We start from the raw sequence: 16,834 nt of genomic DNA on the forward strand, positions 1-16,834 counted from the left end.
GAGGGCAAGAAACGCCTTTCTGCTTTGCTCCAGTTTCGACTCTCCCCCGAGGCGGAAGTAAAAATACAACCGGGGGGGGGGATTTCAGAAAATGCCGTTTCTGGGAGAGCTGCAGAGCCCACTGGAGATCACATTCAGATGAAGGGCCTGGACTACATCACCCATCATCCTTATCCACGGGAATCCTCTTTTTTCCCCCTCCTTGAGCAAAAAACCCTGAATGTCAGCCAAGTTCATGAAATGAGTTTATTGTACGTTAAGTGAAAAGAAGGATGAGAAAAGACGAAAACAGGAGGGGAAGAGAAAGAAAGAAAGAAAGAAAGAAAGAAAGAAAGAAAGAAAGAAAGAAAGAAAGAAAGAGAAAAAGAAATGTCTAAACCTGGACGGACAGACTGCATTGCTCTTTTGCTATTGTGACAGCAGTCTGGCTTCCACCCTGATGACACTTGAGGATCAAGAATAGTAAACTCGGGATGTCACCCTGCATAGGGACATCACAGCATCTCCCAGCAGGAATGAAACTTTCTCTGTTGCGAACAAACATTGTGCCTGATCAGACTCTGCTAATCGTCTGCCATTCGTATCCTGCTTGGTGCCTGGCTTTTATTCTACTTTTGCTATTCCTGCTTTTATTCCTACTTCCGTTTCTGGCTACCGGCATCCTGCGCTTTCTTCTTTGAGGGGTCCTCTGCCCAGGGCGTAAATACTTCTGTAGTTGTCAGAGCTTCGGCGGTTTCCTCCTCTTCCCATCGTTTTGCGATAAAGTGGCAAACCCCTAAAAAGTTTTTTTTAAAAAAAAAAACCAAACCTTAGTTTCCAGTAGAATGCTGTGTCTCATATTTATCAACCTAAAAGCAGGATTGCTCCTTAAACTGAGCTCAATACTTCGGGATTGCATGTGGTTTTCTTGGAAAATTATTAGATTTTTCTTTATCCTACTTTTATATTTTATCAATTTAAGCTAGCAAACATACTCATCTTTATATTCAATCAAGTTATGGCCACATGCCTGATATTTGCAGCTTCTATTTTCCACACAAGAACAACCCTGTTAGGTGAGTTGGGCTAAGAGAGAATAATTAGCTCAAAGTTACCCAGTTAGCTTTCCTAAGGAAGGCCTAGAATTCACCATCTCCTGGTTTCTAGGTCAGCACCTTAGCCACTTTGCCAAACTCACTCCATATGAAAGTGATTTGCCATTAACTTCTTTCAGAGTTTTTTTTTTCCAACTCCCCAATTTAAGGTAAAGTTCTGAGAGCTCTTGATGGTCTCCCAACGAAGCTGTTACAACCCTGCTTAGCTTGTTTCCTTGGGATCAGCCAAACTCAGCCGTGACCCGTCAAAACCGCGGAGGATAAAATCGTGCTCGACGAAAGCGCGCATGTGACGTCATCACAGTGCGACGAAAAAAATTAAAATTTTAAATAAAATTAAAATTAAAGCAAGCCGATTCACATAAAGGTAAGGGTTAGGGTTAGGGTTAGGTTAAGGGTTAGGGTTAGGTTTAGAGCGTTAGGGTTACGTTTAGCGTTAGGTTAAGGGTTAGCGTTAGGTTTAGCATTACGTTAACGGTTAGGGTTAGGTTTAGGGTTAGGTTTGGGGGGGTTAGGGTAAGGTTTTCGCTTTATTTTTACATTTTTCGATCACAGCGCGATGTTTTCGTCGCGCTGTGATGACGTCAAATGCGCGCTTTCGTCGAGCGCGATTTTGTCCTCCGCGATTTTGTGGTGGAACCAACTCAGCTAGGGTACTGATATCAACTGAAGGCCTTCATACTCTGATTAATGTCATGGAAACACAAATAAAAAGGAATTGAATGGTTGCGACACTTCAAGAGCTGCACTGCTTTGTTTCTTGTACCATACTCAAGAGAGTACTAAAACCTGAAAAGGAGCTAAGTGTTACATAAGAATTACCAAAAAGAGAGGTTCTCCTGTAAGCATTCTCTGCTTGGCTTTGTCCAGGCCTCTTCCCTCCTTTCACCTTTGGCCTTTATTCTGATTTTTGCTGCTAGTTTAATGAAATAAGGACTGGGGTGACATGATAGCAGTGTTCCAATATCTAAGGAGCTGCCACAAAGGAGGTCAGCCTATTATCTAATGCACCTGAAGGCAGGATAAGAAGCAATAAATGGAAACTAAGCAGAGATCCAACTTGGAGCTAAGGAGACAGTGAGAACAACCAGTGGAATGGCTTGGCTCCAGAAGTGATGGGTTCTCTTAACACTGGAGGTTTTAAAGAAGAGATTGGACAACCATTGTCTGAAATGTTATAGGGTCTCTTGCTTGAGCAGTGGAGTTGGACTGGAAGATCTCCAAGGTCCCTTTCAACTCTTGTTATTCTGCAACTCTGCTTCTCATACCTGCCATGGCAGCTACCATGATAGATAACCATCCTGGGATCATTGACCAGGAGAGGAAGGTATTGGGCTCATCAGTTGAGAATCTCATGAAGTTGAACAGTCCCAGTCCTCCTATGCAGCCTGAAAGACAAAAAGGGATGTAGGTCAAGAAATGAGGTCTGTAAAAGTTGGATCCCAAACTAGTTAGTTTATCCCTAGATAGTCAGGATTTTGACTTTTTTGATTGGCCACAATAATCATGCTTACCAAAACTGGATATGAAAGGGGAAACCGCAGGAGTGTAACCTGGGATAAAAGATGATTGTGGTTCAACTTTCTGGCCATCTAATACCATTTTCATTTTTGAGTCTCCCACCAACACTCCATCATAATTACGTGTCTTCTGTTCACAGTGTGTCCCCATAACTCTTGGGCAGGGCTGGGGGTGTCATTTCCTTTCACACTTATTTTTTGTTTACTGCTTTTTTGAACAGCTGCAAATATCCACAATTTCTAAATAGTTTGGTTTTGCTAAACCCAAATCAAACATCACCAATGCAATTGAGGATGTGAATTCAGCTTAGCAGGATCTGTCTATGACTTGTACCTCATTTGAAAGGATGGAATTGAGTCTTCAGGTTCTGAGTTTGTGCAGTACTGTCTTTCCTCCTTTTGAGATTGAAACTAGTTTAACATCAGTTCCAGCTTGTTAACGACATTTGGGAAATGAAATAGTGTGTGTGCCTTGTTTTTCTTACCTGAAAAGAAACTCAAAGTGATGGCTAAGTCAGAGTGGGAGAGCTTCTGTGATGTCTCAGTGGCAGCGAGCGAACGTGTGCCATAGATCACGGCTCCATAGCAAGCTGCAGCAGAGATCAGCATTAAAATGATGGAGACGGTAATATAGACTAAGAAAAAAAGAAAGAAGCAGCAAATTGTGAAAAATCAAGCTAGAATCGCCTTCTAGAATCACCACAGCCTGCAGCTTTCGATCTGATCAACAGAATAACAGAATACTTGAGAGACCGCCTTCTGCCAATTACCTCCCTACGGCCTATAAGATCTCATAGGTTAGGCCTCCTCCGCATCCCATCGGCCAGCCAATGCCGGCTGGCAACCACAAGGAGGAGGGCCTTCTCAGTAGCGGCCCCGACCCTTTGGAACGAGCTCCCCGTAGAGATCCGCACCCTCTCCACCGTCCAGGCCTTCCGCATAGCCTTGAAGAACTGGCTCGCCCGTCAGGCCTGGGGATAAGGACCATTGCCCCGCCCGAATGTTGTATGCATGTTGTGTATTATTTTATTATGTGTTGTTGTTTTAGTATTGTATTGTTTTGTATTCCCCTCTCCCTGGTTTCTGTGAGCCGCCCTGAGTCCCCTCAGGGAAAAGGGCGGCCTACAAATAAAATCAATTCAATTCAATTCAATTCAATTCAATAACAGAGTTGGGAGGGACCTTGGAGGTCTTCTAGTCCAACCTCCTGCTCAGGAGACCCAATGTTATTCCAGACAAATGGCTGTCCAGTCTCTTCTTAAAAACCTCTAGTGATGGAGCACCCACAACCTTTGTTCCTTTATCTTTCAACCTGAGGATCAATTTCTGCCTGCAGAAATGCTGTGGATTTCTAGGCCAAATGGAAATCTTATTTGGGAGCTTTTAGGAAATACTGGGTGATTCTTGCTGCTCTTTTGAAAGCTTCCCAGAAGAGATTATGCATGGTGAAGAGTTGCTGCAATGGGGGGTCAGGTTCAAATCCCCAGAGGGCATGCTGATGATGAAATGTTGCTTGGGAGGTCATAATGCCGAAGCTGTGATTTGTGTATTTATGTCAGAGATCAGGAGGACATAAGGATGGGGATTGTGCCATGATGTCCCCATATCTGTGTCATTTTGAAGTAATCAGTTTGCTGCTAACACCTCTGGTTTAACAATAGGGACCTATTGAATAGAGTCACCACCGAAAGTTGCAGAATGAATTTCTAATGCCTCCTTACTTGAATGTTAACAACTAACCAGCAGATGGAGATAAAGACTCATAGAGAAGTAGGCAGGACTATAAATATTGTATAAACTGATTATCAGCAAGTTTAGGATTTTAAGAACAAATTTACTGGATTTTTCCCCCTGGTTTATGCCACCACTAAAATAAACACCAGCTGAGCCTTATTGTGCTCCTTATTTAAAATGTCAGAAGAACTGATTGCTATACGGTTACATATAGATGTATCTCTTAAAACAAAGATTGGCCCAGAGATTTACCAAATGGGCATGTAAGTGGCACTGTAGGTAATAGTTGGAACCTTCTGCCTAATCGTTCAATAGGTGTACTTTGAAAACATGGTACACACTGATGTTCTTTCTTCAGAGCTCATCCGAGGAAGAAAGAAATATGTCTTGTTTAGTAAACAAGGAGAGATGTGTTCGGTCAGATCACCTTCCATATTTCAGTATTCTGGCTGTTTTCTTTCTTATCAGAACCTGGAAGTGTTGGGCCTTTATATTGCAATGCAGTAATGTGACAATAGAGGAACCAAAAGCTGCATGTTATAAACATGAGATGAAGGTTGTGGCAGCTGTGCCTCTATACCAGAGTCTAGCAACATGTTAAAAAGCAGTGACTGCATAATTTTTTGTTTAAAAGTTCTTGTTCTGAGAAGGAGGCAGCATGGATAATCGGATTCCACTTCCAATATCATTGAACAAGGCAAGCATCTATCTTTTGCTCACCCCCCCCCCCCAATAGCCATCTCTGACTGCTTCTAATTCCTGATTTTTACTGATACACTTATTTATTGTGATTCTTTGCCACATTTTCTCTAAGCAAAGAGTGGTGGGTGTCTTTGGAGAGAGGACAATTCTCATCATATCCCTGAAACTATTCTCTGAGGTAGATTGGATTGAAAAAGATTCACCCATGTTGCCCACTAAACTCCATTGTTAACAGAGAACATTCGCCTGGGCTCCAGTCTGTGCTCCAGTCCAAGGCTTTCACTGTTATTACAAGTAGTCCTCGACTTACGACCATTCAATTAACAACAATTCAAACTGAAAACAGCATTGAAAAAGGTGACATGATTGTCATAGCTTCCCCACGGTGACATGATTGTCATAGCCTCCCCATGGTCACATGTTCAAAATTTCAGACACTTGGCAATTGACATGTATTTATGATTGTCTCACGATCATTCAATTGCCATTCATGACCTTTCCCTGGGGGTTTCCAACAAGCGAAATCAAGGGAGGGGAAGCCAGATTTGGTTAACAACTGAATGATTTGCTTAACAACCACAGGAAATTGGTCCTAAAATAAGGTGTAACTCACTTAACAGCTGCAGTACTTAGAGCGATAGAACTTCTGATCCCAATTCTGGTTGTAAGTTGAGGATTACCCGTACATTTATTTGTGAAATGTATCCGCCACCTCAATCCAAACCAATAATCAGTTGGATTAGTTCCATCTGTTGCTCTGGGGCTTTTAAAAAAAACTTTTATCCCCAGCAAAACCTTCCTAGAAAACCTGGAGGTTATTTCAAGTGATTTATTAAACACGGAGTGGCTGGGTTGATATAGAGTCATGACCATTTGGCTGGCTACCCATTCTTTTTGTAGAGCATGCTAGCTCAGAGGCAAGCTGGCATCTCTTCCTTTTCCATGGCTGAGTGAAAGAATAATGACAGAGCCAAGGTGGCGCAGTGGTTAAATGCAGCACTGCAGGCTACTGCTAGATCAGCAGGTCAGCGGTTCAAATCTCACCGGCTCAGGGTTGACTCAGCCTTCCATCCTTCCGAGGTGGGTAAAATGAGGACCCAGATTGTTGGGGGCAATATGCTGACTCTCTGTAAACCGCTTAGAGAGGCCTGAAAGGCCTATGAAGCGGTATATAAGTCTACTGCTATTGCTATAAAAAAAATAATAATAATAATGACAGATGGGGGAGCAGTCCAGAGAGGAAAAGGGGCCAAGGGAAGACTCTGAACAGGGCCTCCTCAAACCGAATAGTGGCGCAACCTGGACTTTTATAGCAGCAACACTTTCAAAGTTCTGAAGATTCCATAACCCTTACATGGTATTTCTTTCAGAAAGGAACATTTCCCTAGTTGGCAATCTGTCCATAATCCCCGGAAGACAAAGATGCCCCGGACAAATCTTTTGACCCAGTACTCTGTGCTGATGGCTGTCATCAGTAGACAAGTAGCTATGCAAGAGAAGAAGATCCCACCCAGGCGGACCCAGTCGTAAGCCTTCAAGTTCTTGAACCACACAATGACGGGCCACTTGGAAAGGGAATTCTTGTAGCGGTTCATAATGATGGATCAATGGAAGGATCAAGACCGAATGCGCTCTCTTCTGAACCTCGGGAGGTACTTCCTTGTGGATGAACTGTATAGAACCCACATCCTCACGGGAACGACTATGTCTTTCAGATTGCAAAGTTTTCACTCGGAACCTTTCTTGAGAAATGTACTGTAGCAAAGCAGGACAACATTTCCATAGTAACCCCAGTGTTCTAGAAGTTCTGAAGAAGCTTGGTTGGCATGTTCCTTCCATTGGGATGTATGCCCAGTGTGTGCATCTATGGCTTTGGCTGATTTGCCACAATGACATCCCCATTGCTGTATGGCATTGCAAGCTTACCGCTATGGGATGTGTATGCAGTGTGAAGATGCATCATGGTTGTGGGTCTTCCCCATATGCAGTGTTGCTCTTGTCTGATGGAATTGTTTGATCCCCCCCCAGGAGTCACTATGGAAGCCCACTAAAGTGACTAGAAAACTCTTCAGCTCCGGATTAGTAGAAGAGAAAGTAATTTCTGCTGCAGCACAGTGCATTTTTGTGTAATTGCTTTATTACCTACAGACTGATTGCTTTATTCCCTATATATATCTTTGCACCGGTAATTAATAAAGCAGAAGAAAAGCTTCTGGTATTCCTATATTTGTTTAGAAGGAAATGTCACACAATTCATTGTTGCTCATTTACTCCCACGGACTCAAAAGTAGAATTTTAAGCCTCTAAAGGAAACTCTCCCATCTTATTGTGCGCTAATTTTTGCTATGGGTTGTCCAATGGGTAAAAATAAAATGCAGAACTTGAACAGAGGCATTATTTAATTTAAGATACCCGAACAGCATCCAAAGTCAATCTCTTTTTTAATTAATTTTTTTTTAATTTTTAATTTAAAACAAATACAACATCTTTCTTTACATGCTATAGAAAGTGTATCAGTTGGTTACAAATAAACTTTTGTGCATCTCTTCCACAGTCAACAAACATAATTCATGTTAACTCGAGCATTTTAACTCAAATATTCATACATATCACCATCATCATATATCCATTTTCATTTGACTATAATTATTATTTTTAAAAAAATAATAATAATCTTAAACAATACATGCCCACACCAGTGGGAAAAGAAAAAAGAAAAAAAAAAAGAAAAAAGACAAAAAGAACAAAAGACAAGGCAGGGAAGAAAAAAAAAAGAACAGGTATATATTATAAAAAAAGTATATCAGCTGGTTACAACATGTTTTGGTGCATCTCTTCCATTAATTCATATTAATTCAAATATCTTAACTCAAATGTTTACCATATTGACATCATTATACCTCCACTTTTAGTTAACTACAGTTATTTAAACATCCTTCATCCTTAACTATGCCAAAGATTTAATCCATAACCACATGCTGATCCAAAGTCAATCTTATGCAACCTGAACATGGCTATTGTAAGCATTCATATTAAAAAAAACCATAAATCAGAATACATTGGAATGGAATAATTTGAAAATGAAATGATTGGACACTTCTTGAAAAGTGAGTGAACAGAGGATTGTAATTCCAGAAGAAAAGAACTATTGAAGCAATCCTGATTGTGAAACACTAAAGATGATTCACATGGTACCATGAGCAGTGTTTTCAATCTTAACAACTTTAAGAGTTCAATTCCCAGAAATCCCTAGAAGATAGGTAGAGTTTCGCCACCCTTCCGAGCTGAAGATCAGGAGAAATTAAATCCTTTCAGGCCTAGCAGATCTCTTAAAAGCCACTGGTAATTTTGTCACCTAAAATCACAATTTTGCGAACATATTTTGGTATCATAGTTTTAGGGACAGAGTAAGCTTTGGGAGCTGTAAATATAGGGCCTGGTTTTAAAAGGTTGCCCATGCGCCAGGACCTTTCCCCAAACATGCTTGACGGGCCATAGGTCAGGTCATAGGTGATTAGGGTTCAAATCCCAACATTCCCCAGCCAGCATGTTGAAGTCCACATATTTCAATGTGACTAAGGTCGGGAAACACTGCTGTAAGTGATACTCAAAGCCTTACTTGGCAAGCAAGCTAATTATCAAAATTACTCCTAGTCACTGAAATCTCTGTAAAACACAAGACAATAGTTTTGAAAAATGAGCCAAAAAAATATAAGTATAGCTGAGCAATGCCCTGGAGATGCTGAGATGCATTGTTACAGGAGAAGCAGGAATGAGGCAACCTTTTTGTTGAGAGAAAGCTTCTGTATAATTGTGCTTTGTCTCTTGTTGACCAAGGCGTTCATATTCTTTCATAGGCAGCAGATGGAGCGTTCGAGGAGGCAACGTGGTTGAAAATGCCTGCAAAGTGAGAAAACAAGAGCAAATAAAGAAAGCCAGCTTGAGATGCTCAAACCAACCTTCGATCATAATTGTTTTTGAACAACTGTTTTAAGGTTGTGTTGAGTTGCGCGCGTGTGTGTAAACAGAATAACCTGCTATCTTATAAATATATTGTTCTTTCCACTGAATGCAAAATAGCAATAGCATTTAGACATATACCGCTTCACAGCGCTTTATATAGCCTTCTCTAAGCAGTTTACAGAGTCAGCATATTGCCCCAACAATCTGGGTCCTTATTTTACCGATCTCTGAAGGATGGAGGCTGAGTCAATCTTGAGCCTGATGAGATACAAACTGCCAAATAGCAGGCAGCCAGCAGGCAGCAGAATTAGCTGCAGTACTGCATTCTAACCACTGTGCCACCTTTTTTAAAAAAAATTTTTTTTTAAATGGCAGGAAATGCAATTCTTCTGAAGAGAAATGCTCCTGTTTTATGCAAATGTTCTGGTCTCTTGATAATGTACTTTTCTAAGGCAGGAATCCATTGGGTTAATGGCAAAGGGACGTTTTCTATGGGAGCTCAATCCAACTAAATATCCTCTGTTTCCAAGGTGATAGCCGTTTGTCCTATAACACAGACGTTCCCAACTCTCAGGTTGCGGACCAGTACTGGTCCGCAGAAGTGGTTGACAGAAGTGAGGGAAACTGTGTCTCCACATGTACAAGATATAGGTAGCACATTAAACCGTCCCTTTCCACCCTCACTAAATCGGTTGAGAAATTGTCTTCCAGAAACTGGTCCCAAGTGTGAAAAAGTATTGGGAATGCTGCTATAAAATGTAGGGTTTTTTTTTTTAAAAAAAATGGATTATTTTATGACTTGGAATATTTTCCTATGTGAACCATAGGATCGCCAACATGATTACCAATGTCCGGTGATGGATATGGCAGAAGAGAAGAAGAAGAAAGAAGAAGAAGAAGGGGAAGGGGAGGGGGAGGAGGAGGGGGAGGTAGTAGTAGTAGTAGTAGTAGTAGTAGTAGTAGTAGTAGTAGTAATAGTAATAGTAGTAGTGCAGTATAATAACAGACCAGTACTTCTCAAAGGTGGCTGTTTTTAAGTTGTGCAGGCTTCGACAACCAGAATTGCCCACCCACCCAGCCTGCTGGGAATGGAAGCCCACACAACTTTAAAAAGTGGCCACATTTGAGAAGAACTGGCCTATGGATTAAAATGGTGGAGTTTCGGAAAACACTGCTGTAGACTCACCAGCCAATAGAAACAGTGGGAAAGTGATCCATCCAGAGTAGAAAGACCATGCAAAGGAGACTTGAAGTTGAGGTGATGTCTTCTCCTTCCACGTTTCAGCTGTATACACAGCTAGGGCTATTAGAGTGAAGAGTCCTTTCAAAAAAGCAGAGAGAAGATCAGTGCTGCTTAACACAGCTCTGTGCTGATTCACCCGTGAGGTTTTTATTCCCCTCTTTGGTTTGCACATACACTGTGAAATAAATGTTTGTGGACACCAAGTGTTTATGACCCTGAATTCACACCTTATCCTGCGTTCGCACATCCCCCTTAGCCTGACTCAATGCATTTCCTGAGTTTGCATGCTCCACTGAATCATGGACTAACCCAAAAGGCTGTGAATATAACTGCTACTGAGTTTACACAACATGCTAAGCCCCATAAAACTGAGTTTTCAACTAAGTAAGCCTAGAAGGTTGTGCAAATGCATTTCTAGCCTTTCCCTGACTCAACGTATTATATCAACGTAGCTGAAGGATTATAGTCACCATTCTCTGAAAGCTCTTTGCTGTGTCTGCTTTCATTTTCAGAAGATTTTTGAAAGCGATAAATCATATTTGTGAAACCAGTTTCACCTTCACCAGGTAGATAATCCCAAATAAGATACGAGTAGGCCTTGATTTATGACCATTCATTTAGTGACTGTTCAAAGTTACAGCGGCTTCGGATAAAAGTGGCTTCCGTCTTCACACTTACAACTATTGCAGTGTCCCCATTGTCACCTGATCACAATTCAGGCCCTTGGCAACTGGCATCCATTTACAATGGTTGCAACATCCTGGGGTCACCCTCCGAGACCTCCCCGGCCAGTGTCCAACAAGCAAAGTTGGCGAAGCAAAATTCACTTAACAACCATGAGATTTGATTAACAATCATGGCAAAAAATGCTGTGACTCAATCACTCTTATCAGTTAGTCCCACCAAATGTGGTTTGCAGTGGTGCAGTGGTTAGAGTGCAGTACTGCAGGCTACTTCTGCTGCCTGCCAGCTGCCTGCAATTTGGCAGTTCAAAATCTCACCAGGCTCAAGGTTGACTCAGCCTTCCATCCTTCCGAGGTGGGTTAAATGAGGACCCAGATTGTTGGAGGCAAGAGGCTGAAGCGGTATATAAGTCTAAGTGCTATTGCTAAATTCAGTAAATTAAGGGCTATGCATAGCAGCCTTTATTACTAGCTTTGGTGGCAAAGGCTCTAGGCTTCCTGTGGCTCTTTCCCTTTGGGGTATCTGCAAAAGGTATCCTTTGTTAACTCACTTTGGACAACAGTTTGGTGTGATGGATTAAAGGAAGGGATGTCACCCTCTAATGCAAGACATTTTCCAGAATGGTCATTCTCTGGAAAACCTTAGCAGGCGAAGTCTTTTACTAACCTCCTTCAGGAATTTCCTAGTAATGCCCTTGTTTTGGGAAGTTTCCTCTTCAGTTGCAGCTTTACAGAATTTCTTCTGCCTCTTTAGTATTTGAGGCCATGATATTCGCTCGCTTACCAAAGGCTTCAACTGAACATTGATTGTTTGAGAAGACAATTGAAGCCTTATTGGAAAAAAAAATGAACCTTCCCAGATCCCCCTCCAGGAGAGAATATCTTGTATTCTCTTTGAGATCACCCTCCCCGGGACTAGAGACTTCTTCATCTTTGGTAACACCTACCAGCCACGTAGGCAGCCACGGAAGCAATCAAGGGTTTGCCTAGGATGCCACACATGGAAGGCATGAAGGTGGCAACCAGGAAGACGTGCAATGCCAGCGCCACCAAAGAAGCCATAATGAGAAACACACGGGTAGCTATGATGTAGCCTGCAAGCAAAGTTATAGATGCAAAAGGTTATGTCTGTTTTCAATCCTTATTGCAGTAATATTTGTTCGTTTTGTTTATTTATTAGATTATGCCTTTATTACTTTATAAGTAACTTAGGGTGGTGAACATACATTATGCACCTTCTCCCCCTCCCTTGCTTTCCCTGCAACAACAACTCCATGAGGTGGGTTTGGCTGAGAGACAGAGAGCGTGATTGGCCCAAAGTCACCCTGCCAGTTTTTATGCCTAAAGTGGGACTAGAACTCACCATCTCCCAGTAATTGGCCTGGAGTCACCCAGCTGGCTTACTTGCCGAAGCTGAGACTAGAACTCATGTTCCCCTGGTTTCTAGGCCAATGTCTTAACCACTGTGCCAAACTGGCTCTCAGTATATCAGAGCATCCTCACCCTCAATAGATAGCTTGTTCAGAAAACATTCTAGCTACCTTCCAGAAAGGGAGCCACCAAGAGGGGCTCATGGCCTCATCATTTTGCAACTAGAGTACTGCAATTCGCTCTAGGTGGGTCTGACTTTGAAGACTACCCAGACATAACAGTTGTTACAAAATGTAGTGGCCTCAGTACTGGTGGTTATTGCCCACTGAGAGGCATTACACCTATGCTTTATGCCTTACCTGGGTTGCAAGGTATACCTGATAACCCAGTGTAGTCATGTTCTCACATGACCATGGCAATGTCTTTGGACAACATGGCTTGCTCAGCTATGAAACAGAGATGAATACTGTGCTCTACAGTCAGATACGACTGGACAAAGGAAACCTTTATCTTTTTGAGTTACCAGGAGATTAATATAAGATTTATGCACACAATAATGTTGGAGATGACCCAGCTGAGCTGGAGGGAGGGATCAAATGTGTCATCAGTCTTGAATCCTTTCACCCCCTCTCCCACAAGAGATCTAAGTCCATCCCACCTTAAATTCCTTCTACCTTACCTACCACCAATTTCCTTTGGCTGTTAGCAGTTCAGATTCTTGTAATAAAGCTTGCAATAAATCTTTACATCCATTTGAGCTGTGGTGGTGCAGCGGTTAGAGTGCAGTACTGCAGGCTACTTCTGCTGACTGCTGGCTGCCTGCAATTTGGCAGATTAAATCTCACCAGGCTCGAGGTTGACTCAGCCTTCCATCTTTCCTAGGTGGATAAAATGAAGAGCCACATTGTTGGGGGCAAGAGGCTGACTCTGTAAACCGCTCAGAGAGGGCTGTAAAGCACTGTGAAGCGGTATATAAGTCTAACTGCTATTGCTATTTGAACTGTCTATATCTCCTGACAAAGACACAATACACAGAAATGCTGATGCTCCTTATTGGAAATTCTTAGAAAAAAAAATTGAAGGCCTTCCTGCCATGAAACTTACCAAAGGCATCCTGTACAGCAAAGCATTGGCTTTGGATTAATCCAGGGTTAATGCAGTACTGCCATAGCCCACTGTGGGATGTCCCACCAGGACCAAAAGATACTTTCCAGTAATCGGTGCTGAGCCCCATCAAAAGTAAGCTGATGCTCATGGATGCCATCAACACGCTTAAGATACGGCAATACAACATCCTGATGCAAAGACAAAGGTGTTTCAACAGTGTTTCACTTTGATGGGTATCTAACTTTTAGAAATCCTAGAGGGGAAAAAAGATTAAATGGAGACAACTTAACCCCAGGAAACGAACATGGAACAGCATTAGAAGGACTATATGTGAGTGTGTTTGTGTATGTGTTTCACTATTTATTGTTCTTTGGTGCGGAAGGGTGTGCTGAAGGCACTGGAGTGGAACAAGAGAATTGTTGAGGGTTTCGCTCCCCCCCCCCCCGGTGGAACAATGGTTCAAATGCAGTATAGCAGGCAAACTCTGCTCACAGGCTGGAGTTTGATCCTGACCGGCTCAAGGTTGACTCAGCCTTCCATTCTTTTCAGTTCAATAAAATGAAGACCCAGATTGTTGGGGGCAGTATGCCATTCTAAACTGCCCAGGGTGTGCTCTAAAGCACTATGGGGTGATACGTACACCTAAAATCCTAAAATGCTATTGTAATTGTTTGATTTTAAGGACAAATTCACACAACTTCAACTAAGATCCAGAGGAGGTTAGCTATAACCCTCAGATAGGACTGGTTGTGTCTATAGTTGATTGCCCCTTTCCCCCTGAAAGGTAGAAACAGAAATAAATCCATATAAAGCAAAAAAGAAAAAGAAAAAGACAGCCTCCCTCCAAAAGTAGCAGAAAAGGTTTGAGTGGGTGAAACCTTTCAGTTTCTGATTATGGTGGCATCATTTCTGATCACATCACTAGAATGTTGGACAAGCTGAGTCATTATTGGGGGAGGGGGAAGGAGGGAGGGAGGGAGGGAGAGAGAGAGAGAGAGAGAGAGAGAGAGAGAGAGAGAGAGAGAGAGAGGTTGTACTGCTGAAAAACCACTATTTTGCTTGCAAATCCAAAGGCTTGAGCCAATACTGTTTTGGGATCTGCAAAACTGTAGCACATGGGAGCATATAACCACACTGCATTTGAAGATTGCATGAAATGTCCCTTCCAACTCTCTGTTATTCTGGTTATAAATTAAGAGGGAAATGGTTGTTTCCAAGGATCTTTTTCATGTCCTACCTGGAATTTCCTCCTCATTCCCATTTCATGCAATCTTCAAATGCAGTGTGGTTATATGCTCCCATGTGCTACAGTTTTGCAGATCCCAAAACAGTATTGGCTCAAGCCTTTGGATTTGCAAGCAAAATAGTGGTTTTTCAGCAGTACAACCTCTCCCTCCCTCCCTCCCTCCCTCCCTCCCTCCCTCTCTCTCTCTCTCTCTCCCCCTCCCTCCCTCCCTCCCTCCCTCCCTGAGGAAGAAATTCCAGGTAGGACATGAAAAAGATCCTTGGAAACAACCATTTCCCTCTTAATTTATAACCAGAATAACAGAGAGTTGGAAGGGACCTTTGGGAGTCTGCTAGTTGAGAGGTCTCCAACCTTGGCAACTTTAAGACCCCTGGATCAGAATTCTGCTGGCTGAGGAATTCTGGGAGTTGAAGTTCACAAGTGTTAAAAGTTACCAAGGTTGGAGACCCCTGTTCTAGTCCAACCCTAATCACAATTCCTCTTTTCTTTCACAGTACAGTGTTTGTGACAATGATGGACATGAGAATTCACTTCCACCAGGGAGCATATTATAGAGGTGCCACCTTCCATTGGAGGGTTTAAAAAGATCTGCAGCAGATCCAAGCATAAATGCAACCATTAACATTCTCACTCTGAAAGGTGATGAGATGCGGGTTGAGTTTAGTGGTTACCCGAAGCCTTTTGCAGAGTCAACCGTGGACTTCACTTCAAGCCACTTCCTGCATCCTTTTTACACACTTGGATGTCTCGGTGACCTCAGCAAAAGCCCAGAATTTGAACGGGTGGGTTTAGAAGAAGGGGAGGGATGGGCTTTCTTCCAAAACCCCCCATTATTTTTTTTCAAGACATGATGATGATCTACAGCAGGTTTTCTTAAACTCTGTGTTCTCATTAACTTTGGAATGGGAGAAATCATCTTGCCCTAGATTTTAATTAATTCAGCCTATTATTTCTCTGCCATGTGAGCCAAGGATGTGGGGCAATAATCTGGAGGCGATCCCTGGCATGAGGGTCTTAAGAGCCTTCTTGGGTAGCATTATCGATTTATATCTTAAACCCTCCCAGGGAGGGAAGAAAAGAAACAAGAAAGATGGTAGCAACAGCTTTTTGAAGTATTTTCTCCCACAAACCCCAGGTCATTAACGCTCAGCAAGACTGAGATGCAGAGTTAAAGGAACATTATAAAGTGTATCTTTAGCTCAGTGTGAGAAAAGCTAACTTGAAGAATCCCCAAAGAAAAACTGATTTCCTCATTTGTAAGGAATGTAAATGAAAACTCAATGGGAGTTTGGTTTTGTGTGGCTTGTTCCTGGGATCACCACAGCAGCACTTCAGGGGCCAGAATAAGCTGCTGTTTCCAAGGGGAAACTCACCCTCCAAAAATATAAACCCGCTGAAAAAGATCTTGGGGTTTAACCATGTGTGCTGCAAAGCTAGGATATTGAATCTTCTCAGAGCTTGCAATACCATGGACGAGAGGTTTCACCTGACTGCTACTTGCCCTCTGCAGTTGAGATGAATGCAGTAGAGTTGGCATCCTGTGGCCCTTTCCCTTTGGAGAATTGCCCTTAACCTTCAGATTATTATTCCCTTGTGCCCACGTTTTCTTTTTTTAACGGGCCTTCTCTAGTGAGAGGAAACCAGGGGTATTGTCATCCTTACCTGAATCTTCTTGTAGAATGGTTCTCTCCTTTGACAAAGATGATCTGAAGGACCCGGTGGAGAATAAAGGCCAAAGGAAGGAGGTTTAGAAAGAGGACTTCCAAATATTGTAGGTGTGAAGAGCCAGCAAAGCCGTCTGCATGCTTTAATGTCTCAACGCTATTAAAGCTCACCTCTATCTTTTTTCGATCTTCGCCCACCCACTTCCTTTCCCTTGTTCACACATCTGTTGGGGTCTGGTTCTCTTCTTCACGTTTCGCTTCTGAATTAGTTATTAGTTTTTGTGGCTGCACATTTTCATTCCTATCTCTCTTTTAATCTGGAACTATCTTTGCACGAATTGCCTCTTGAGGCCCTGGCCAACTTGTGAAGTCAGGAGCAACTTGGCTAATTGTTGTTTCCTCAAGGCCAACGTTTCTCAGCTTTGGCAACTTGAAGATGACTCTCTCTGTCTTACATTCTCGTAGATTTTCACGGGTAGAGGTATGCTGGTCTTGTTGTATTCGGGT

At 42.4% G+C, this 16,834-nt stretch overlaps 1 protein-coding gene across 1 annotated transcript; it reads right to left on the reverse strand.

Moving 5' to 3' along the window:
- Positions 1-7,957: 7,957 nt before the first annotated feature.
- LOC116515957 (protein NKG7-like) lies at positions 7,958-16,462 on the reverse strand. The gene is made up of 5 exons (XM_032228289.1): positions 16,326-16,462; positions 13,415-13,670; positions 11,887-12,033; positions 10,200-10,334; positions 7,958-8,950 (listed from the first exon to the last, which is right to left on the reverse strand). Exons 2-5 carry the CDS (start codon positions 13,602-13,604, stop codon positions 8,892-8,894), a joined length of 531 nt encoding a protein of 176 aa, XP_032084180.1. The 5' UTR covers positions 13,605-13,670; positions 16,326-16,462; the 3' UTR covers positions 7,958-8,891.
- Between the last annotated feature and the right edge of the window lie 372 nt (positions 16,463-16,834).

Source organism: Thamnophis elegans, chromosome 12, assembly GCF_009769535.1.
Source record: "Thamnophis elegans isolate rThaEle1 chromosome 12, rThaEle1.pri, whole genome shotgun sequence".
NCBI classification, from domain to species: Eukaryota; Metazoa; Chordata; class Lepidosauria; order Squamata; family Colubridae; genus Thamnophis; species Thamnophis elegans.